A 25,026-nucleotide genomic window follows, 5' to 3' on the forward strand; every position below is an offset into this window, starting at 1 on the left:
TGTATTATCTTGGCAACCTGGTCATGTCTACGAGTGTACTCAGTCTGGGTTATCACCTTGCATCCCGCAGTGATGTGTTGGATCGTTTCTGAGGTCAGGTGGCATCATCGACATGTATCATCGGACACTCCGGGCTTCTTGATGATGTATTTTCTCTAGTTTCTGGTGTTGATTACCTAGTCTTGGATGGCGAGCATAATCCTTCAGTCTCAGGGAAGAGCGTCCCGCTCGTGAGCCATGCATTGGAAGCAATTTTATCTATGATCTTGATGGAGGTCATTGTAGTCTGTCATGGAGTGCCTTATTTTTCCATCTTTCTAGCTTTCTTTGTGCCTTCTGATGGGAGGGGACTCCTTGCTTAGGTTGAAGGGGATATACCAACCCGCACTGGACCAGCGTGGCAGATTATGGTCCATTTCCCTCAGCATGAATTGTTGAGGAGGCTTCCATCCTGCAGTGGGTTGATAATGGCTGCACTTTACTTTTTTTTTTTTTACCACTTGTTTGTCTTCCTTATGGCCCGGTGGAGTGCTGTTGTGTGTTTCTGGGAGTAATCCTTCCGGTTAGCAATTGTTGTTTTCTGTTGCTCGATAACGTATATAAGGCCCCTTCCTCCTTCTTTCTGAGCAATTGTCAGTCTCTCCATTCTGACTTTAGGTGGCATTGGCTTCTCTTGGTCATCATTGTCCTTGTCTTTCTCATGATATCCTCTAGCTTGGTGTTAGTCCAATCTATGACCCCAAAGGAGTATGTTATCATTGAGACTGCATAGGTGTTTATGGCTTTAACTGTGTTCCATCCATTCAGCTTTGCTTTCCTCAAGCTTCTGGGTCTCTGATGGTATTTTTCGGTCAGGCAGGCCTTAATTTCCTTGTGCTGTAACTGCTGAGCCTGCATCATCCCCAAGTATTTGTAGGCCTCTCCCTCTGTCATGGCTTTTATCTCTTTACCCATCTGCAGCTGTTAGTTTCGGTTGGCTAATTTTCCCTGGTGCAATGCTTGGGTCTTACATTTTTCTAGACCAAATTCCATCCCGATGTCCTTGCTGAATTCTTCGGTGATCCGGAGTAGTTGCTGGAGTTGCTTCTCGGTTGCCGCGTAGAACTTAATGTCATCCATGTATGTCAGTTGGGTGAGGATGTACAGGTTCTACTTGAGGTTATATCCTTACTTGCTACTGTTGAGCATGGTGGATAGCAGGTTAAGTGCTAGACAGAACCACAATGGGCTCAGAGCATCGCCCTGAAAGATTCCTCTCCTGATGGGAATTGGCCTGGTTGTGATGTTTTCGACCTTTGTAGATGTTCAGCACCTCTATTAGCCAGCTATGAGGCACCGAGTCGAATGCCTTGCGGTAATCGATGTAGGCTGTGTACATGTTGCGCCACTTCTTGTAGGCTTGCTCCATAACTGCGACATCTGTGGTTAATTGCTCCTTGCATCCTTTCTGCTGTTTAGCCATTATGTTTTGGCTCTCCAAGTGGTCTGATGTCGACGTGGTTGTGCAGCTGGTTAGGATCTTGTATATCATTGGGAGGCAGATGATTGGCCTGTATTTCGCCAGGTTTCTTGTATAATACCAAAGGTCTTTAGGCTTCAGATATGTGATTCCTTGAGTCAGAAAATTCAGGATTGTCTTTGGGTGCCTTATCATTCGGGTGAACTGCTGTGCCAGGTGCTTGTGTGTGCAAGTGAGCTTCTTGTACCAGTAGTTGTGGATGTTATCTATTCCTCTAGTTCGCCAGTTGTGACAGTTCCTAATTGTCTGTTTTACTTCTTTCTCCCGAATCTCTCCCTCTCTCATCTCTTGTATGTCCTTGGTTTTCTTGCGTTATAGTTCTATCCAGGGGGCTCGGCTGTTATGCCTTACTTCCCTGCTCCATACATTGCCCCAGAACTCCTCAATCATATTTTGCCCAGGTGGTCCATTCCCTTCTTTCCTCTTTGGTCCTCATCGAAGATTTGGTTGTTTATTTTCCTCTGGGAGCTGTCTTTGTATCGGTGTAGTCTCTAGCTGATTGCAAGGAAGTTCTGCTTCAGTGTGTCCAAGTACTCTCCTATTCTCTGATTTTTTTTTTTTTTTTTTTGTCTCATGTTTGCTGTGGATGCTGTCTCTCTTGAGGATGGTTTTCACTTTTACAATCAATTTCCTACTCCTATTACCCTGTTGGTATGGGTCAATTGGCCTATCTTGACTCTTAATTCTTATATCTTCTGCTGAAGTTTTCTTTTCTAAGTTGGCGGTTCCTTCTGTTTTTGGCTCTTCTGCTGCTGGTCTCTCGTTTCTCTTCCATTAATCCTAGTGGCTGCTATGGTAGTACAATACACGGCTGTGTGAATGGCCCCCAGTATTGCACCATTGTTGTCGAGGTAATGTGGTATTGTTTGCCGATTGAGATGGTTCACAAAGTTGTATTGTGCCTCGTTTTCGTTATCACGTGGGTCTTTGTAGGATCCATTCCTTCGAATTCTGTTAGGGCCTTCTTACACTCATCTTCTATTCCGAATATAATGACCTTGTCTCTTTCCACTTCAGCTGCTGTGGGTTGTATTTCTTCTTGCTCTTCCTCCTCTGGTTCCGTATTGACCATATTCTTTATCCTCTTGTAATTGATCGCTTACTTCCTGTTTGATTTTTTCCGAGATTGCAGGAGTATCAGGTTCTTCTTTGTGACGATGGTCCTTCTCTGGTCCACTATTCGCTGTTCGGTGACCTGAATATCCTGGAATTGTTCCAACCACTTGGTATGTAGTCTTGCCCTGTATATTGTCATATCGGTCTCTAGCTTTGTTATATTCTTTTTGATGCTCCACTTCATGCATTGGTGTTTTCTTTTCTTCCTATTTGGTCAGTTGTGCAAGAAGCACTTTCAGTTGGTGGAGCTGGATGGTCTTGCCCTTCTCTTGTAGCCATACGGGGGACAGTGGCACTGTCTTCACTGGTGCATGACTTTATCTTGTGCCACACTCAGTGCAGTATGATTAATATGTTTGTGCGACATCATCCATCTATGGAGGTGGACCTGTTTAGGGCATAAGCATACTTCGGCTTATGTCCAGTGGTAGTTCTTGGGAGTGACACCAAATAGTGCCACAATCTGCCTTAGCTGCCACTCCAACCTTGTGGTAGGTAGGTCCACTGGAGCAACTTTCACGATGTTTGTTTATTTATTAATTTATTATTATTATTAATTAATTTATTATTATTATTCTACTTTATTATTATTATTATACTGGTCTCCCAACTTGATGGAGCCATGTTCGCTTCTTCCAAGGTGGGACTCGTACCTGGGTCCATCAGGCTGGTAGTCCGGTGTCGTAACCACTGGACCATTGCGTCCTTTATCGTGTGGATCACATCAAAAGCTTCAGATTGACATAAAATGCGTCTGTCTTAATCTTGTAGGCTTATCAAAAAAAAAAAAAAAAAAATCGGTAGCATCAGGAAAATGGATATTCAGACTTAACTGATCAGGTTTTTTTTTAAACTTCACCGATCAGGAAGTATTTGAAAACCAGAAACTTTAAAAATTTGTTCTTAATGCGGTCATGGCCATGACTGATAATAACAGAAATGGTAATAAGGCACCTCACTGGTGACCAATTTTATTTTTTATTGCTAGATATTGTTTGTTTTTTTTATATTCTGCTTGATTTTTTACTGATGGATTTCAATACATATTATAAAATTTGATTTTTAATAAAAAAAATTAAAAATATTTTTTTTACACACATGCTAAATGAAACTTTTCTTAATATGTGTCTGAAAATGAAAAAAATTACAATCATGAAATGATACTATTTATTAGTAACATTTTGCAGTTCAGAAAACCATTTGTGGATGAAAATTTAAATATGTATGAAGATATATTAATCTTTTTTGTGAAATTACTTTATATATTAATCTTTTTGTGAAATTAGTATATTAGCCATATAAGTGCAAGGAAGCTACAGGCTTTTGTAAAAAAAAAAAAAATTTAATAGGTAGGCAAGAAAATACAATTATTTGCTTCTCTTCCAGGGTTGCACATGCTGTTTTGTCAGTGAAATACAGTAATTTTGCCAGTAGGGATATGAATGGCGATTATCCCATTGTATAAAGCAGTAGTTAGGTCATATCTTGAATACTTTATACAGGTCTGGAAGCATCATTTGCAGAAGGATGTGGATCTGTTGAAGTAGGTGCAGAGAACAGCAACAGGATTAGTAAGAGACACAAGGTGCTCTCTCTTACTAGGAAAGGCTTCAGTTCTGTAAATTGCAGTGTCTAGAGACAACACTGCAAGGAGATCTGATTGAGGTGTTTAAGACACTGAGTGGATTGAGTAAGCTTGATGCTGATGGAATCCTTCCTTTTGCTCAGATTATGAGAGAGTTTAAATTCAAATTGAGGAAGGATGGTGGTAGGATAGATGTGCAGAAATTTGTCTTCTGCCAATGGATAGTTGATTGTCAGAACAAACTTTTCGGACAGTAGCAAAATCAATTTGTCACTATTTTCTGATGCTGAAATGACATAATCTGACGTAATTTCCATTTAGTAACAAAGAAAAATGGAGACGATTGTGCAAAGGATCAAGGTGATCTTGAAGATCACCTACTAAATTTCTGATGGTAGTAAAATCAATTTGTCACGATTTTGTGACGTGGAAATTATGTCATTTGACATTATTTCTGTTTCATAACAGAGAAAACGGAATCGACACAGGAGATCATGCAAAGGACCAAGGGAGATGATCTTGGATGTGCGCAGAGCTGGTGGCAGAAAAACATTTGATTTGGGGTGTACCGCTTAGGTGGCCTTGGGCTAACCATTACCACCCGTGGCAGAAACTTTTTGGTAACCAGAGAAATGGATATCTTGAGTGCAGTGATCTTGGATGTGCTTAGAGCTGGTTTATGCTAGTTCTGAGCACATCCAAGATCATTACATTACATGCACTTCAGCTTTACCAGTTTGACTTGGTGCATTATAGCCTTAGATGCTACGTAGCCGAGTGGTCAGGAGCGGGAGTGCAGTAGCACACGCTCTTTGAGTAGACCGGGATTCAAGCCCCTGATTGCTGAATACGGTCGAACTGCCAACCCCTCACTGGACCAGCGTGGCAGATTATGGTCCATTTCCCTCAGCATGAATTATTGAGGAGGCTTCCATCCTGCAGTGGGTTGATAATGGCTGCACTTTACCTTTTTTTTAGCCTTAGATGCTAATGTGCCATAAAATCCTAAACAACCAACCAGCCTTACCAGTTGAAGCACATGTAATGTAGGCATTACAGTACTCATCTGTATTACTGAAAGAGTTGTATATTTCCATCAAGAGGCAAATCATAAACATTTTTCTGCAACCAGCTGGGCCAGTCAGGCATATTTGAATTGTTTCGCAGTTGGGAGATAACAGACTCCAAATTACTTGTATGAGTAGAATTTTTTGTTTGTCATTCTCATTAAGTTGCAGAAGTCCTCGTTGTTCATCAAGTTTTCGCATTTCTTTGCATTTGCGCTGAGTTGGTTGAGCGTGGCAAGCTTTAGATCCCCATTCATCTCACTGTTTTTATGATTGTAAAAGTTTCGAAAGGGGTCTTCTCGCAGTTGCGTTACAAGGCTATGCAGGTCATTACCGCATGGCTCATCAGGGTCAGCATTGTTGTCTTGACACGTCGTCTTACATATTTCAGTCATTTTGCAAATGTCCAAGTCCAATTCATACAATTTACAACCTAGTATGAGCTCTTCATTGTCATCATAGACCTTGACATATTTCATCTCTGTTTCCTCATTGCAAAATGGAATGTGCAGCATTACCATCTCGCACTTGTAGAGATCCTGAGCCAAGTCAGTTTTGATAGCATATTATGCCTGGATACTGTCATTTCTTGCAGATCTCATAGCGCTGCATGTGTAATTTGCAACAAAGCATGACAGAGTAACATGATCCAACATGATAGTATGATTGTAACAATACAAATACTTGTATTGTTGCAATCATATTATTCAAAAAATGGCTGCAATCAAATGGGTAATTAGGCTATTGGTTTAATCTCTTCCAAGTGTTGATTTGTTAGAATCAACACTTGGAAGAGATTAGGCCAATATATTACATTGAGCATATATTACATCGTTCATGATTTTGGTTCTAGCTGTTTGAAATTTAGTAGGTGTCAAAGATTTTTACACATAAAACATCTTTCATGCATATAGGGTTACACACACGCGATTTTTTTTTTTTTTTTTTTTTTTTGCCGATGTTGTATAGCTTGCTTTTTTTTTGCATCATTTGTTGCTAATACTTCATTTTTTGCACCCACATTTTTGCTGTCTGATTCTTATTTTTCCACTTTTCAAGTTATTAAACTACTTGACAACAAGGAAATTACTATTTTTATACTTTATTTTGCTTATTTTTAGAAGTGCCTCATCCCCCTCAAAATTGTCTACATTTGAAACTTTTCTTGATAATTAAGAAATATTCAGTTTATATAGATAAATGTAAAAATTAGTTGTTTGAAAAACAAATAAACAGAAGAAATAATTTGAAAAACTGTACTTATCTCTAATTTAATTTCTATTTTTGGGATCACTTTTGTTTCTCCAGTTATTCAAGCTGAAATGAGATAGCCTCATCATATAACGGGGAGGGCATAGGTTTTTGTAAATGGCAAATTTGGCTTTTGTTGATGCCATTTGTTTAAAAGATGTTAGCTTAGATTGATAACTGTTTCTGTAATGTGAGCCAGTTTTTGTCAGTATCACTTACAGGACCAAAATTTTGCAAAGACAGAAACTGAATGCATATAGGTTTCAAATTATTTCATTGCCTACACTGAAGCATAGCCCTATACCTTTTCTATTAAACAGAACAAATTTTGTTGGCTATTGTCTTCTTTGGGTGATTTAAAAATTGTTGAAATAGGATTTTAAGAATTATAGTTGTTACAACATTATCAATTGACTTTTATAAAGCTATATTTTTTGGTGAGTTGATGTGTATATTATATGAATGGATTATATAAAGTTTTTATGTTTTGATTGTTGCCTTTTATAATGTACTGTGCTGAAAGCTGCCTTTCTCTTGAATCTTTTCTTAGGATGTATATTTGTGCATAGACATTTTTGATCCTAGATTGGTGATCATAATAGAGATATTAAGATTTTTTGCTCCACATAAAGAGCCTCTTTCTGTAGGATGGACAGCAATTAATATTTTTGAACATCAGAAAGGTAGTCATTCACCAGACAGCGATATCCTAAGGTAAGAAAGTTTATTATATATTGTTAAATAGATGGTTCATAGAATCTTTGAATGACATGCATATGCACATGCGTGCACACATACGCACACAGTAGAAATTAAAGTGAACATGAAAATGGCAGGTTCAGTTGTTCATTGTTTATAGGATGGCCAGAAAGAAAGCCAAAAAATGAGAAAGGAAGGAGTTTAAAAGTTTAACGAAGGTGAAATAAAGAAAAACTTTAAGATATATAAGAAATATGCCATAAGATACATTCAAAGTTGGTTATAATGAGATCCAAAGTATATCTGTTATTATAGCCATATGTTACTTTTGTTGTTACTTGCTACATTTATCACGCATTTGCACACAGATATATATTACCTTTATGAAAAGGGGAAAAGACATCAATGAATAACCATAACTCATGATTACACAATTAACAATTTGATATATTTATGCACTGAAAAAATAATTTCATCATTAAAAAGTCTTGATGTAATATGTATATTGTTTTTATTTTTTAAAGAAGTTTTCCATTGTCATTTGTTTCAAATTTCTTTTAATGTGAAATTTATGAGCAAAGTTTCATTTTACTGAGATAAAGTCAAAATTTGGGATTGATGTCATTGGTTTCATAAAACAAAGAAGCAGTTTTTAAAGCAGTTTGTGCCCCTTCCCTTGACACTACATTAATTCGACACTCACTACAGTCTTCTTCCTCGCTATTTGAAAGCTTCCTTGGATTTGAAAGCCTCTTTTTCTCTAACAGAGAATGTGTTCATCTGTTGGCATTTCAACAGTTTTGGAATATTGTCATCATTTTCTTCAGTGTGTTCATAGACTTCCATGAGCTTTAGTCCTGCCTTATTAAAACAATTTTTGATGGTCTGTGATGTGACCTTATCAAAGGGGTCTTCTTATTGGGGGAAAGAAAACAAAAAGCTCAATGTGGATGTGCACCTTCATTGTGTGACATGCTCTATCCAAAACAGGCAGCCTGTAGCAGAATTACCCTGTGCTCCCCTCTCTCTCTGCTGCAGGTAGCCATTAGAGCCCTCATAGGCCTTCATGCGAGGTCTTTGGGAGGTTTCTGCGAGGATTCATGGGGATTTCTACTATGCCTGAAGGGACATAAAGCACTTAAGGAATAACGAAAACATCATTATTTCCATTAGTGGTAGTAGGCCTGGTAGTGCAATTAAGGAACATAATGGTATGGCAGGTGCGGAAGGGTTAAAATTAAAAGCTTCTGAACAATAGTTTAGTCCCTCTATTACACCGCTACTTGAGGATGCGACTTTAGTGCATTTTGGGAAAGGGTGTTGGTATGGAGCAATTCAAAGGTATTGTGATCAGGTGATCTTGAGGTAAAAGATGAAATCGCTGCATTGATGAATCACAGTCAAAAACACAATGTTTAAACATTGTGTTTTTGACTGTGATTGGGTCAGGTTTAAATTACTTTTTTTATATGCAAGCTTATGTGCAAACCCCTCTGGGGTTTGCACATAAGCTTGCATATAAAAAAAGCTTGCATATAAAATAAGCTTGCATATAAAAAAGTAGTACAAGGGGCGATTGTAACTTGCAATCAATTCAATAAATAAATAAATGATAAGGAAATAAATAAGAAGCTCTCGCCAAAAGAAGGGTTTGTGGTTGTTGTTCGGAGGGGTTGCAGACTTCCAGTGGTAGTTCTGGTTTCAGTTCGGGTCCTGTTCCTCAAATAAGACAGTACTGGAAGAGCTATACAGCAGAGATGCAGAGTTTGTTTTGGAAACAGTACTTAGATAAAGTGGGATAAAGTTGTAAAGAAAACTGATATTACTAAATTAAGAGAGATTACATGGAATTGTTAGCATTAAATTAGCGACTTATGGATTGCTGTTGTGAAGAGAATTGATATTGCTGATTAAGAGAAGTATGAGGAAGTGATTAAGATTGAATTAGTTTAGTGTTTGAAGCTGTAAAGAGAGTTGAGATTGTTAATTGAGAGAAATTTTATGGAAATGATAGCATGTATTAACAGATTAAATGAGAAAAATGAATAGATTAGATATAAATGAATACCAGTTTATATTGTAAGTAGATTTGTATGATAAATAACTTTTGTTTTATATTTGTGTCATTGCTCTCGAGAAACTGACAGCTCACATATAATATATATACGATATATAATATATATATATACTCATGTTTTGTGGGGGGGATACCCCTCAGCTTCTGGAAATTCTAATTTTTTAATGCAGTCAGGTAGCTTGTGGGGCTTAGTGCTTGGGGGAGCTGCTGTACGAAAATCATAACAATGTCTGCTGACGGCAATACTAAGATACAGGGAAATAAAATTTAATAAATAAATTAAATATTAATTAAAATTAATTAAAAAAATAAACCAAGCTTAACCATCAATTCTTTCGTTAATATGGATATAGTGCCATAAACAGTCAAGAAGGAAATATTTTTTATTTTTGATGAAAAGGAAATAAGATTTTTTGAAGATGAGGGAGAGGGATGAAGGGGGAGGGTTAAACTGCAACTCGTCTTCGACTGTCTCAATATAAAGCACCAACCAGCACAGAATTCAAAAGGACGTTTTCTGCCACTAATCAAATATGTACCAAAATTTGATCCAGTTTAAACGATAACGTTATTTAGTTTCTTAAGAGCTCACTTTATTCGGACAGGTAGTGTGGATGCTTATTTTTTTTATTTTTAGAATAGCTGTATGTTCAATAATTTTTGGTAGAATATTTATTATTGTAATAAAAGTTTTATTTAAAACGAACGTGAAATTCAAGTAATTACTTGTTTTTTCCTTACTTTATTGCACCTAATTGTTGTCAATTTATTGGGAAAAATGTTTTTTTTTTTTTTTTTTTTGGAATACCGGTTTCATAAATAAAAAATACCAAAATACTGGTATTAAGATTTTGACTGATATTATGAGCCTTAGATATAACTAAAATGATGCCGCTTGTAGCTATTTTAGTGTTTGCTGCGTACTGACATCTGTTATTGCACAAATCATGAAATTGCAATATAAAAATGTTTGTTACAAAGACTTACATAAATTTTCAAGAAACAGTTCAAAATATATTATCAGCAGCCAAACATTAATGTTTCTACATCAGTAACTGAAGTAATGGGAGAGGACTAGACCTAATTACTAGAGTGAAGGATCATAGGGAGGAACAGAAGTAGTTTCTACTGAGTTTATAAGAGACAAGACAAGAAATTGTACACGTCTTTAATTGAGCTTTTTAAATATTTAAGAGTAATAATCATATACGTATTTCACTCATTTCTCTTTTATTATGTTATTTAAGTAATCTCTCTGAAGTCATCATCATCATCAGCCATTTTCAATCCACTGCAGGATGAAGGCCTCTCCAGCAACTTTCCAGTTCCTTCTGTTTTGAGCACTGGCCATCCATTTACTACCCACAAACTCATGAATTTCATCTATTCATCTTCGCCTTTGTCTTCCAGGTTTTCTTCTAGCTCCTCTTGGATACCATTCTGTTATTTTCTTAGTCTATCTGTCATCATGTCTTCGAGCTATGTGTCCTGCCCAAGACCATTTTAGTTCTTTAGTTTTGATATGAATGTCCTTTACTTGAGTTTGCTGCCTAATCCATGTGTTTCTCTTCTTATCTAACAGTCTGATTCCCAATGTAATTTGTTCCATTCTTTGCTGTGTAGTTCTCAGCTTCTCTTCCATTCTTTTGGTGAGTGCCCAAGTTTCACTTCCATAAGTCATAGTGGGGAGTATACATTGGTTCATTATTTTACGTTTCAGACAAACTGGGATATTGCTCTTCAGTATGTGACTATATTTTCTGATTGCTATCCATCCAAAATTTATTCTTCTCTTGACTTCTAGCCATTTATCATTATTACAGCTAATAACTTGTCCCAGATAAGTATATGACTCCACCTTTTCAATTACTGCTCCTTCAATCATTATTTCCCTTTCTCTGGCATACTTGTTCATCATTACTTTTGTTTTAGCCATATTCATCTTTAGTCCAAAATCCTTACTAACTGTGCATAACTGATTAAGATTTTCCTCTAATTCTTTGGGATGGTGGCTTATGACCACAATGTCATCTGCAAATCGTAAATGGTTTAGATACTCTCCATTCACATTGACTCCTTTCTGCGACCAGTCTAATCTTCTGAAAGCTTCCTCAAGGGCAGCAGTAAACAGCTTCGGAGATATTGTGTCTCCTTGTCGAACTCCTTTCTCGATTTTAAATTTGCTACTGTCTTTCTCTAGTCTAATAAAGGAGGTAGCACTCATATATTTTCTTCAAAATCATAATATATGGGGTATCTATGCCTTGTCTTTCCAGTGCCCTAAACATTGCCTTATGCTGTATGGAGCCAAATGCCTTTTCATAATCCACAAATGCCAGTCATAACGGTGTTTTATATTCATTTGCTTTCTCCATTAGCTGTGCTATTACGTGAAGGTGATCTGTAGTTGAGAATCCTGTCCTAAAGCCAGCTTGCTCTTTCAGTTGATTCTCATCAAGTATTCTTTCTAATCTGTTAGTAATGACCCTTGTGAACAACTTGTAGATGTGGGATAACAAGCTAATTGGTCTATAATTTCCAATTTCCGATTTATCTCCTTTCTTATGCAGCAAAACTATGATTGCATTATTCCACTGCTTAGGCGTCACACCTTTTCGAATGCACTTTGTGAAGAGCCTTGCCAGTTTTTGTGTTATGTCTCTTGTTCCCAATTTTAACAACTCTACAGTAACTTCATTTTCCCCCAGGATCTCATTCTTCATTTTCTTCAACACATATTCTACCTCATCAGGAAGAATATCGGGTATGTTGTATGTGTTGCTACTTTGCAATCCATCTTCCCCACTGCTGGCATCATTCCTTTGTTCCTTGTATAATTCTCTATAGGTTTCCTACTATTTGAATTATGCCTTCTCTGCTGTTTATACGTACACCATCGCTATTCTTCAGTTTCAGTATCATTTGTCTTTCTGTATTACTGCTCATGGCTGTTGATTTAAATCCTTTGTTTTCCCTTAATGCTTGTTCTACTTTTCTTGTGTTAAATCTTCTTATGTCCTCTCTGAGTCTTTTTCTAATGGCTTTGCATAACTCAGTATACTCAATTTTCTCCCTATCAGTGTTTTTCTTCCTCTTCATTTGTTGTCTTCGGTTCATCATGACAAGTGTTTCTTGACTAATTTTTTCTTCTTTGGATTTCTTTTTCCCTATAGGTTTTTTGGGCTTTATCACTTTCAGAAAGTTGTAATATTCCTCGTCAATATCTTGGTCCTGAGCAGGCACAAGCTCAAACTTGTTCTTAAGTTCCAGTACATACTGCTTTTTCTCCTCTTCTGTTATCTCAAAGACTTTTGTATTATTTACTCGAGTCAGTTTTTTCCTTTCCTACATTTATATCAAGTGTACATCTTACCATTCTGTGATCACTTCCAACATTTACCTTATTCAGGACGGTAACATCATTCACAATATATCTTCTGTTAGTGAGGATGAAGTCGATTTCATTAGTTGTTAATCCATTTGGACTCTTCCATGTCCACTTTCTGTTCACCCTTTTCTTGAAAAAAGTGTTCATTACCGACAGTCCTTGAGATTCTGCAAATTCCACAAGTCTTTCACCTCTTTCATTTCTTTCACCAATTCCAAAATTTCCTATAGTTCCCCTTTCTGTGCTGTTTTGTCTTTTTCCAACCTTAGCATTGAAGTCCCCCATAATAATAGTGTAGTGGGTTTTCTGCTCATCTAGAAGACTCTCAATTTCGGTGTACATTTCTTCAACCCCTTCATGGGGAACGAGAACGTAAACCATATGGGGAACGAGAGTAGCCTGTGCGGACGAAGCTCTTTGACGCTCTTGGAACAGAGAAGTTTTCCCTGATTTATTTTCTGATTTATTAGCTTAAATTGGCATATTAACTTATTTTCTAGAGTAGCTTTATATTCCTAGTTACGATACTTAGTTTAAAGTTTAACTTAGACAGAGATTTTGTAGGTATTTCTTAGTATCGGTAACGGTAGCAAATCCACGTGTTACAAATTGAACGAGAGGTTTTTTTTTTTTTTTTAACCAAATTTAGTCGATTTATTAACCAATTGTTATATCAAATTATCTTCTATAAGTAGATTATAGACCTAGTCAGGATCCTTAGTTTATTCTAAATTGAGATAGCGAGATTTGGAAGCTAATCAATACTTACGAGTCCGTAGAAGTACCGTTCGTGAATTCCCGCCATTTTTACACGATAGCATAAGCTTAGTGTAGTATAGTGCATAATATAATATTGTCAATTAATCAGTAAATCTATTAATCTTGATAAACTTTGTTGTCAATTAAATTGTACTTTTAAACTCTATATATTATGTAACGACTTAACCGTAACAAATAATTAATACATAACTATAGTGGTACACGTGATACGGAAGTTGTATAAAGGGAACTCGTAGGAAACACTTGATACTGAAAAAATAAATATAGCGTTATAACTGTTTTCGGATATAACTTAAGGATTTAATTTTATTCTGAAATTGAAATTTTATTGAATTAAATCGGAATCATGACTCAGACCAGAGCAGCAAAGCAAAAGGCTCAAGCTAATGGGAGTGCTGTAGCTCAGGGGAGAACTGAGGGGGACAGTTGCCCTCTGAATCACAGTCTTTTAAAATGCACTGTTTGCTTGATGTTTGCGGAGCAGTCGGGTATGGGACATGATACTGTCTTTGTGTGTGCACGATGTAAGGAGTGCAAGGAAATCAGGCGACAACTCAGCGTTGTTATGGGCCTTTATGAGAGCTTGAAGGACAGGGTGGATGCCCTCGAAGGAAATAAATTGAGGGGCCCATCAAGCTCTCAGCTGCCCACATCAACGCCAGAGCTTGCACTTGGTCATCAGGCAACACAGAGGCAGCCCCCTAGGCAGAATGTGCTGGTCCCACAGGAACTAGTAGTTGTTGGTGACTCTATTGTCAGGGAAACGGGGAACATGCGTTGTAAAAAGGATAGGTGGAATAGGACCAGGGTATGTCTGCCAGGGGCAAAGGTTGATGATGTTGTAGAGCGGATATCATCTTTTAAGGGCACAAAAGGTGATATAGTTGTACATGTTGGCACTAATGATATTAAGAGTAGGAGACCGGCGGAATTACTTAACAAGTACAGGTCACTATTGAAAAAAAGCCGTGAATTAGGGTTGAATTTGAAAGTGTCTGCAATTCTGCCCAGACACGATAGGAGGGAGTATATGATGAGAGCCTTGTCGATCAATTCGGCCCTGGAGGGATTGTGCATGGCTCAAGGGGTAGAATTTTTTTCAGCCTGGACTGTACTTGTTAACAGGAGAGATTGCTTCTACAGGGATGGGATACACTTAAATAGAAAGGGTGCAAGAATTTTCGCTGATACTGTCGAGGCAATGTTAGGAGGGTCGGAAAACTGCTAGTTGGGGGGTACAAGGACTAATAAATTAACAGTAGCCACTGGCAGAGGTGGAAGTGATTCTTGCACTGCTTCTATTGAAATGAGCAGAAGCTTGAAAAACAAGATGCAGGATATTTCAGAGACTGCTGGGAGTCATTGCGGTACAAGTAAACACATGGGTTGTGTTAGGGTAGCTATGAATAGAAACAGGTGCATGTATAGCTGTGTGTACACCAATACTAGAAGTTTGGTAAATATATTTGATGAATTTGAGGTATTGCTCAAAACATCAAAGGCAGATATTGTTGGGATATCAGAGATGTGGTGTCACACAGATATAAGGAATGCGGAACTGGAATTTGGGGAATACCATGTGTATAGAAAGGATAGACAGGACAGGAGGGGAGGAGGGGTTATGCTATTAGTTAAGAAACACATAAAATCCAAGGAAGTGAAGCCAGTCGACATCGATGGACAGGGCAGTGTCGAGTCAGTTTGGTGTGACATAAGCATAGGGAAATCAAAATTGAGAGTAGGAGTGTGCTATAGGCCTAATGACTCTGATGAGTATAATAAGATATTGTACAGGGAAATAGAGTGGGCCAGTAAATCAGAGAGTCTTATAATGGGGGATTTTAATTTCCCAGATATTGACTGGAATTTGTGGGTTGGTCACTCACACACTAGCAAGGCTTTTGTGGATTTATTGGATGATTGTTTTCTACATCAGCATGTTCGTGCGGCAACAAGAGGGAGCAATACTCTTGATCTGATTATCAGTAGTGATTCTTCATGCATTAAGAATCTGCAGATAAATGAACCACTAGGTGGCAGTGATCACTGTGTGTTGAAGTGGGATTTACTCAAGGAGGTAACTACCATCAGAGGTAAAGGGAAGGGTTTTTGTTTTCGTAAAGGCGACTATGATGGTCTGAGACAGTATTTAAATTCTATACAGTGGGACCAACTGATGATGTTACCAACAGCAAACTCAAAATGGGAAGCATTCAAGGAACTAATCTTGGAAGCTACCAGGCTTTATATACCAACTAAGAAATATTGTTCAAGGTTTAGGCCTAAATGGATGTCAGATGAACTAATGAGACATGTGGCAGAGAAGAAAAATGCATGGAATACATACAAATTAATGGGTGACATGGAAGCCTATGATAGATGTAAGTTGGTCTGTAACCAAGTCACAAAGGAGATTAGGCAGGCAAAGGCAGACTACGAAAAATCCTTGGCAAAGGATGCAAAGAAAAACAGAAAAGAGTTCTTTACCTATTTAAACTCAAGAAGGAAAGGGATGAATCAGATTGGTCCACTGGATATTGATGGTTCAACGGTTGAGGATCCTGCTCAGGTGGCTAACAATCTAAACGAGTATTTTGCTTCTACATTCACGCATGAGGAGTTATTCAGGAAGGAGAATGCCGTAGGTAAAGTAAACATTGGCAGTGAGCTAGATGATTTTGTAATAACTGAGAGGAAAGTGGAGGAGAGATTGTTGAGGATAAACATAAAAAAGGCATCTGTAGTGGATGGGATCTATCCAGTTATATTAAAGGAGGCAGCAAAGGAAGTAAGCAAACCCCTAGCCATAATTATGAGAGCTTCTTTGGACTCAGGGGAGGTACTAATATACTGGAGATGTGCAAATTTAACCCCAATTCACAAAGGAGTATCAAAGGCTGACACAAGTAATTATAGACCAGTTAGTTTAACTTCTGTTCCAGGTAAATTAATGGAGGCACTGGTTAAAGAAGCACTGCAGGATCATCTAGACAAGAATTCATTTATATCTCAGACGCAGCATGGTTTTGTTAAGGGCAGGTCTTGCCTGACCAATTTGATTGGATACTATGATGTAGTCACAAAAGAACTGGAGGCAGGGAATAATATTTGATATTTGATATTTATAACATGGAAGACTGCTGCACAAATTTGAGCAGTGTGGCATTGGAGGCAAATTGCTGCTATGGATAAGGGGATGGTCGAGTGGCAGAAGACAGAGTGGTAATCAATGGACACTGCTCAACGTGGACTAATGTTATTAGTGGAGTTCCTCAGGGTTCAGTGTTGGGTCCGTTGTTGTTTTCGGTGTTTATGAATGATATTGATGATGGTATATCAAGTTTAATGTCCAAGTTTGCAGATGATACAAAGGTTGGCAGGGTTGTTAAGGTCACTACTGATGCTATGCTGCTGCAACAGGGTCTGGAAAGGTTGAACAGATGGGATGAGAGGTGGCAAATGAAGTTTAACATTGACAAATGTAAAGTACTACATATGGGAAACAGTAACCACAGAGCAATGTATCAACTCTGCGGTACTACACTGACAGTGGTGGAGAATGAAAAGGATCTGGGGGTAATTGTGCAGGCAGATAGAAGTTCTCTGAGCAGTGCAGACGATCTGCAAGAGTAGCTCACAGTGTCTTGTCAATGATATACAGGAATTTTTCTAGCAGGGATAAGGAGGTGATTATTCCCTTGTATAAGGCAATGGTCAGGCCACACCTAGAGTACTGTATACAGGCCTGGAGGCCTCATTTCAAGAAGGATGTAGAGCTGCTGGAACGGGTACAGAGAAGGGCAACAATTTTAGTGAATGGAACAAAGGGTTGCTCTTATGAAGAAAGGCTTAAGTTTTGCAAATTACAGAGTCTGGAGACCAGGCACCGGCGAGGTGATCTGATAGAGGTGTATAAGGCTTTGAATGGTTTGAGCATGCTCAATGCTAATGGGATTCTTCATCTTGCTCAGAATAATCACCTCAGAGGGCATAAATTCAAATTGAGGAAGGACGGATGTCGGATAGATGTGCGGAAATTTGCCTTTCGCCAGCGTGTGGTTGGTTGGTGGAACCGACTTCCATCACTTGTTGTTGAAGTTGATAGCCTAAACAAATTTAAGGCTCAACTGGACAGGTATTTCGAACGAACGGAGGGGTGAAATGGGAGTGGTTTTTTTTTTTTTTTTTTTTTTTTTCCGGCTGATGCTGAATAAGCTTGCTTTCTTGCATCATATGCCTCTACTATTGCTAATGCTAATGGCTCGATGTTGGTGCATAAATCATTATAATCTTTAGCTTGTACCGCTTAGAAATCTTGAGTATTAGTCTTGACACCCTTGGTGATGTACTTTTGAATTCCAAAATGTTGTTTTTAAAATCTTTATGGACCAGAAACCCAACTCCACCTTCACTCCTTTCAATGTTTCCATTGGTGTACAGCAGATTTCCATTTGATAAACTTATAAGTGATTCATTTCTTCTTCTTGTTTCAGCCAAACTGATGATATTCCAATTCACATTTTCTAATTCCTTTTCCAGCTCTAATATCCTGTCTTCACCGATGTTATTTACCTCTCTGAAGTAAATAACATTAAATCTTGATAAGTTATTTTGTCTGTTTTTCAACTTACTTATATTAGTATTTTATTAAGTAAATATACAAGTGCTTTCTGTAATTATAATATTATGTAAAAGTTTCATAAAATATTAGTGTTACTTTTTTTTTTTCTTATTTAACCATTCTGCTTTTCAGTTTGGTATATTTTAAAGAAATTAAGCTAAATTGTAAAATTGCAGTTTTTTTATTTTATTTTTTATTTATTTATTTTTCAGACTGCCTGTGTATCTTGGAACACCAAGAATCTTTCTGCTGATGAATCCATTTGAAGGTAGGTAGCACTTAGTAACCCATCACTTTGTTTTGAAATGCAAAATGCATAGGTCAAACCTGTGTTTTAACCATATTTTGTAGACAGAATAAGCACTTTAAATAAAAAGTTGTTCATTTTATATTTAAAATAGAATTAGATTTTTAATAGTTTTTGTTATGTTGCAAGTTAGATTGTGGCCAATCTATTGCCCACAATAGCCAATTGTAGCTATAGCCAATTGATTGTAGCCAATAGATTGTGGAGAATAATCAGCTAGCATCTTTATAAATCTTGTACCATTTCAGAATGCACTTTGAAGAAAATGTATTCTGAAATGGTACTGGAAGTATAAAAATGTTTAGAGATTTAGCACGTATGGGGGTGCCAGTATGGGACAAAGTGCTGATTCATGTAATAATAACATCTTGTGATTAAGTTTAAAGAACACATATTTACAAAATTCTTTTAATTAAAACAAGCACCTAAATACCAAAATTTAAATTAAGACAAGTTTGGGAGTAAAAGAGCAAAAAGTGCCAAAAACATCCAAGCCATTAGAAAATGGGACAACAATAACAGCATGGTGTTTCTAAGAACTATATTTGAATCCATTGAATATCATGGCGCCTCCGTAGCCAGGTGGGAAGGAGCAGCAGTGCGTAGCACACGCTTCTTGATTAGACTGCGGTTCGAACCCGTCACCACCAAATACGGAGGCTGCGGAAAGGTCAGGGAATGACCACTGCATATCCCGGAGCAATATGGCCTTAGTTGCTAGTGCTCCTAAATAACAAACAACAATTGAAAATCATGAGAACTTTCTGCTCTTATTGGACATAAATTTCAAACTTTTTATGCCTCAGCTGTTTCCTGCAATTTAGGAAGACGATCCTTATCATATCAGTGTACGATTAAAATTTAGTGGAGGGTCACGCAAAAGAATAGTGGGAACAGTGTTTTTGGGATGTAATTATATGGTCAGATGAAGCAGCTTTCAAATTTAAATGTTTACTAAATTGTCAACTGTTTTTCAAAATGACAGCCCTCATTTTGATCTAGAGAAAGATGTTAACCTGAGAGGAATCAGTCATGTGGATGTACTCTCATGGAATAATTGGACCTTACTGATTCAATGATACTGTTACTGGCAGAGTTATCTTGAATTGTTGATGCAGTTCTTGCAACAAGAAACATGTTTCTGGAAAGTGCATCAGTGTATTTTCAACAAGATGGCATACCTCCACATTTTCTCTCTGATAGCTGTACCTATCTGGATATTGAATTTCCTGAATGCTAAATATATTGTAATGCTAAATGATTTTGAATACCCACCAACCTTTTTTGCATGGAAGACACACGAAAGATACTGAACACAAAATTGCAACCATTCTATTAGTCATGTAGTTCGAGGAAGCCCTAGGCTTTTGCTTAGGGCTTCCTTGCACTGTATAAAAAATAAAAATTAATTAATTAATTAAAAATAATACTAGATAAATAATAAAATAACTACATATTTGACTCCCTCCTCATGTAGGCATCTATCCAGCTGATCTTTGAAATTCCCTGAGCTGTCAGCTTCAACCATCCATGGAGTTAACATATTCAGTATTTGCTACTAACAGAAAAATTCCTGTAATCCAATCTAAACCTCTTCCCTTGTAATTTGAATTTTTGTCCCCCAGTTCTGGAATCATTTATAAAAGTGAAAATTCCAACCCAACCTCATTCATTTTAACTTTACCTCTCAGAACCTTATACACCTCAGTCAAGGTCTCCTCTAAAGTGTCTAGTTTCCATCCTGTTATTTCCTCTTATGGTTACCCTTTTGCTGATCTCACCACGAATGTTGCCCATCTTTGGATTCTTTCAAGAAGCTCTTTCTTTTTTTTTTAGTTGTGGTCGCCACACTTGAACACAGTATTCTAAGTGTGGTCTTACAATTGTCTTATACAGTGAGATTATGACCTTCCTATTTCTACAAGCTGTTCTGTGATAAATTGATAAGACATCACGAGCCTTTCTTGTCACTTGCGTGCACTGCTTGCATAGATTCATGGCTGACCATATTGTAACTCTCAAATCCCTTTCTTCCACTACTGTTTTTTAGGTCAATCCCACCAAGTGTATAAGTTATTTTGGTGATTGCTATTTCCCAAGTGTAAGACCTTGCATTAAAACATAGCTGCCACTTTTCTGACCATCCCTGAAGTCCAAGTCATTCTGAAGAGGTTGTGCATGGCAGTGATCATTAACTACTCTGCCAATCTTGACAACTGCAAATTTTGACATTATGCTCTCTATCCATTCATTAGATTTTCAAAAACAGCAGTGGTCCCAGTACTGATCCTTGGGGAACCCCACTTCTTACATTAGCCCAATCTTAAGAATAACAATTGCAACCCTCTGGCTTCTGCCCTGCATCTATCTAAGGATTCTCCCTGTGATTACAACATGTTTCATCTTGTATTGTAACCTCTCACGTGGGTCTGAGTTAGGTGCTTTGCTGAAATCCAAGTAAACAGTTTCAAAATTATTTCCTGCATCCAGGTTTCCTGCATTCATCCTCTTGAGTGAATGTAAAAAATAGTTGACCAGGTTAGATAAACAAGGTTTCCCTTTACAAACCATGCTATGTTTCATTCAGAATTCATTTTTATCTAAATCTTTTATTGCACTCTTGATCATCACCTCCATGACTTTCCTTGCCACTGAAGTGAGACTGACTAGTTGGTAGCTCTAAATGTATACCATAATTTTAATGTATTTATACTCTGTGAGTTACACTTCACTATTCGAATCACTTTTATGTGTTGGTGATACTCTGGCACTTCACCAATCTGAGGGAGAGATTCTCTTGAATTGGAGAGATTCCCAGAGTCCACTGATACCCTAATAATTAATCTTAATGGCTAACATATAGGTTAGTGCAAGAGCATCATTTTAACATAGCCATCTACCAAAGTAGTTAAATTAATTAATTAAATTGCCATCGTTTTAGTTATCTCATTTTGTGAATGCCTTCACAACGAGTTACCATATATAAAGACTATAAAATATTTAAGGGCAAAGGCCTCATGTTACGAGGTAGAATGACTAACATATAGGTTTGTGCAAAAGCATCACTTTAACATAGCCATCTATCAAAGTAGTTAAATTAATTAATTAAATTGGCATTGTTTTGTTTATATCTCATATTGACGCCTCTGTAGCCAGGTGGGAAGGAGCAGCAGTGCGTAGCACACGCTTCTTGATTAGACCGGGGTTCGAGCCCGTCACCACCAAATATGTAGGATGCGGAAAGGTCAGGGAATGACCACCGCATATTCACGGAGCAATATGGCTTTAGTTGCTAATGCTCGTAAAAACCAAATAACAAACAAACAATAACAAACATATCTCATATTGTGAATGGCTTCACAATGAGCTGCCCTTAAATATTTTATAGTTATATATGGCAACTCATTGTGAAGACATTCACAATATGAGATATAACCAAAACAATACCAATTTAATTAATTAATTTAACTACTTTAGATGGCTACGTTAAAATGATGCTTTTGCACAAACCTATATGTTAGTCATTCTACCTCGTAGCATGGGCTTTTGCCCTTAATTTTATTAATTTTAATGGTTAATTATGAATGCATCACTGGGCTCTGGAGAGATTCCCTTGGATTGGAAAATTCATTGTTTCCCTAAAAATTACGGAGTATATGCCACCGACTCTAGAACCTTATACTTGTCTTCAGGTTTGATGCCAAGTAAGGCAATTTTTTATTAGAAAAGCTTTTCTAGTAAATCTGAAATATAAATGTTACTAATTTTATGCTTTCCAATTTCATTTGCACAGTTTCTCCTCATCATGAAGGGTTTTTGCAGCATACTTGTTCAGTTCATCTGTAAGATAAACATCTGGGTTATTTAAAACTTTCCTCCATCCCAAGGGGTCAATCTGATTTGTTCTTTTGTTTTATTCACTTAAGTGCTCCTTGTCCAGCTCTGTGAGATTTATTATGAGAAATTGCTTTCTTAGCCAGTAATTTCTCATTATCCTTATCTAGCTTAACCTTTTCTGTGGTACTATTACAAAGCAGCTTGTAGTTATAAGTTTCAAGAGGTGCCTCCGAAGCCAGGTGGGAAGGAGCAGCAGTGCATAGCACACGCTTCTTGATTAGACCGGGGGTCAAGCCCGTCACCACCAAATACGGAAGATGTGGAAAGGTCAGGAAATGACCACCGCATATCCCGGAGCAATATGGCCTTAGTTGCTAATGCTCCTAAAAACTAAACAACAAACATAAGTTTCAATTTTTTTATTGCTCTGTAACTTTTCCATGTCATCTTTTCTGCTTTATTGAACTGTCTAGTTCATTATTAATCCATCTTGAAATTTTCCTCATGCAGTGTTTTCTTAAAGTATCTATATGCATTCAAGGCTTCTGTGACTAAAGGTATACCATAATTTCATAACAAGTTCTAAATGTATACCATAATTTTAATGTATTTGTACTCTGAGTTATCCCCCCCCCCAATTTGGTAGAAGCCACGTTGCAGGTCTAAGATACGATAACGAAGGTTGGCAGGGTTGTTAAGGACATTAATGACCGCACGCTGCTGCAATAGGATCTAGAAAAGTTGAGCAGATGGGTTGAGAGGTGGAATTTGTAGTTTTTGATGATACAACAGGAAGAAGGTAAAATTATAGTGAATGTATGCTGCTGTATATGAGACTATTGACAAACGATGCCATTTATGTATGCTGGCTAATGGTGAAAATTTTGAATATCTGACAACTGTAATTCATCCATTTCTATATACAGTCAGTCCTCGTACAGCACGATAGTTGCGTTCCTAGAAACCCTCGTGCAATGCAAAATCGTGCAATACAAACAACAGGCCCTATGGGAAAAATGGGGTTAGGTGCCAACCACCCAAGATTGAACACACATTTGTAACCAAAACATTACCAAACACAAAAAATAATCGTAATAAAATACTTATGCATTTTATTATGACTATTACATAATAAAATATTGCTAATGCTTTTTACTTCTATTGTAAGCAAACTTGTTTTCTGTTTGATTTTCTATCCAAACAGATGACAGCCGTTCCATCTCTAATTCTTTGTGTCTTAATCTAATGGATTTTAATTACACTTTGAGTTGTTCCTGCTATGAAATTTGTTTTTTATTTTCTCTGCATTCTTAGTAATTCTCGGCGTTGCCTCATTTAGGTCTGTAGCATGTGCAATATCACATGGTCTTTCATTTCGCTCAAAGCGTTTCACAATTTCATATTTTTTCTTTATCGACAGAGGCGGACTGGCCATAAGCCTTACTGGGGGAAACCCCGGTGGGCCGGAGGCCGGTGTGATTTTGGCCATAAACGCTAGTATGAGCGTTTATGGCCCAGTCCGCCTCTGTTTATCGATATTGCTTTTCTTTTTCTCTCTGAATCTGCAGTATCTTCACCGGGACGCTTCCTTTTCACACCTTTTAAGTATTTTACTCATTTTTAGGGAATAAAGCACAATTACAAAATGAGGAGGCACGCTTGATACACATAAACAAAGCTGTGCGCGTGTAGCAACTGAATAAACAACACCGTAAAGGCAGAGATACACTATTAACACCTCACATTTTCCTAAAGCACATTTCTGGGGGTTACTACCATAAAACAATAAAAACAATTTCCAGTTTCATTTCTGCTAGTGGAATCTGTTATAAACTGGTAGTAAACTCGATCTAATTGCATTTGAGATTATACCGATAGCTGGAATTGTGTTGGTTTTTACGTTATTATGGTGAAATGTGTTTCCCCTTCACTGATATAAAAAACATAAATACATTTTCAGAATCTTCTCTTGATTCCTATCATGTTGCGTTCGGTTGGGGTGATTCTGCGTTCGACTGCCATTTCTTGTAAACACAAAGGCGAATCGTGCATAAGCAAATTTGGTTCGTGTTATGTAAGATATCGTTCCTCTATTTATAAATCGTGTATGATCGAATTCGTGTAGTGTAAACACGTGCTATATGAGGACTGACTGTATTTAATGTATTTTAAACCCTTTTTTTGTTCTTGTTAATTCACTGAACTTAATATGTTGATAGCATATTAAAGAGTATATACATAATTGCGATTCACCTGTATATATCACTTCTTTTATTTTTGTCTATTTTTTTCTTGTCTCATCTTATATGGGATTTAACATTCTAGCAAATCTTGATCTTTTATATGGTTCAAGAATAACTATATTAGAAAAGTTAAGTGTGGAAGTTTAAGAGTATGAAGGTAAATTGTGAAAGTTCCATTAAAATTAAACTTAAACATTAAAATATCTTTATTTTAATTTATTTTAATATTTAGGCAGTTTATGAGAAATCTTTGGCAAAGAATGCTAAGAAAAACAGCAATAACTTCTTTATGAAACTCTAGAAGGAAAGGGATGAATCAGATTGGTCCTCTTGATATCGATGGTTCGACTATTGATGATCCTGCACTCGGATAGCTGACAATCTGAATAAGCATTTTGCATCTACATTCACATATGATGAGTGATTAAGGGAGGAGAATGCCAGAAGTTTATCAAACTGTAACAGGGTGCTTAATGATTTTGTAATAACTGAGAGAAAAATGGAGGAGAAATTGTTGAAGTTAAACATAAGAAAGG

General features: G+C 37.2%; 1 protein-coding gene across 1 annotated transcript in view; it reads left to right on the top strand.

Moving 5' to 3' along the window:
- LOC150080982 (nephrocystin-4-like) overlaps positions 1-25,026 on the top strand; it is a 470,434-nt gene that overhangs the window by 13,792 nt on the left and 431,616 nt on the right. The window contains exons 3-4 of the mRNA XM_090380874.1: positions 7,089-7,252; positions 18,316-18,371. Coding sequence (XP_090237000.1) covers positions 7,089-7,252; positions 18,316-18,371 — 220 coding nt within the window. The remainder of the gene's footprint in view (positions 1-7,088; positions 7,253-18,315; positions 18,372-25,026) is intronic.

This window comes from Mastigoproctus giganteus, chromosome 9, assembly GCF_048544385.1.
Source record: "Mastigoproctus giganteus isolate SK-2022 chromosome 9, ASM4854438v1, whole genome shotgun sequence".
Taxonomy (NCBI): domain Eukaryota; kingdom Metazoa; phylum Arthropoda; class Arachnida; order Uropygi; family Thelyphonidae; genus Mastigoproctus; species Mastigoproctus giganteus.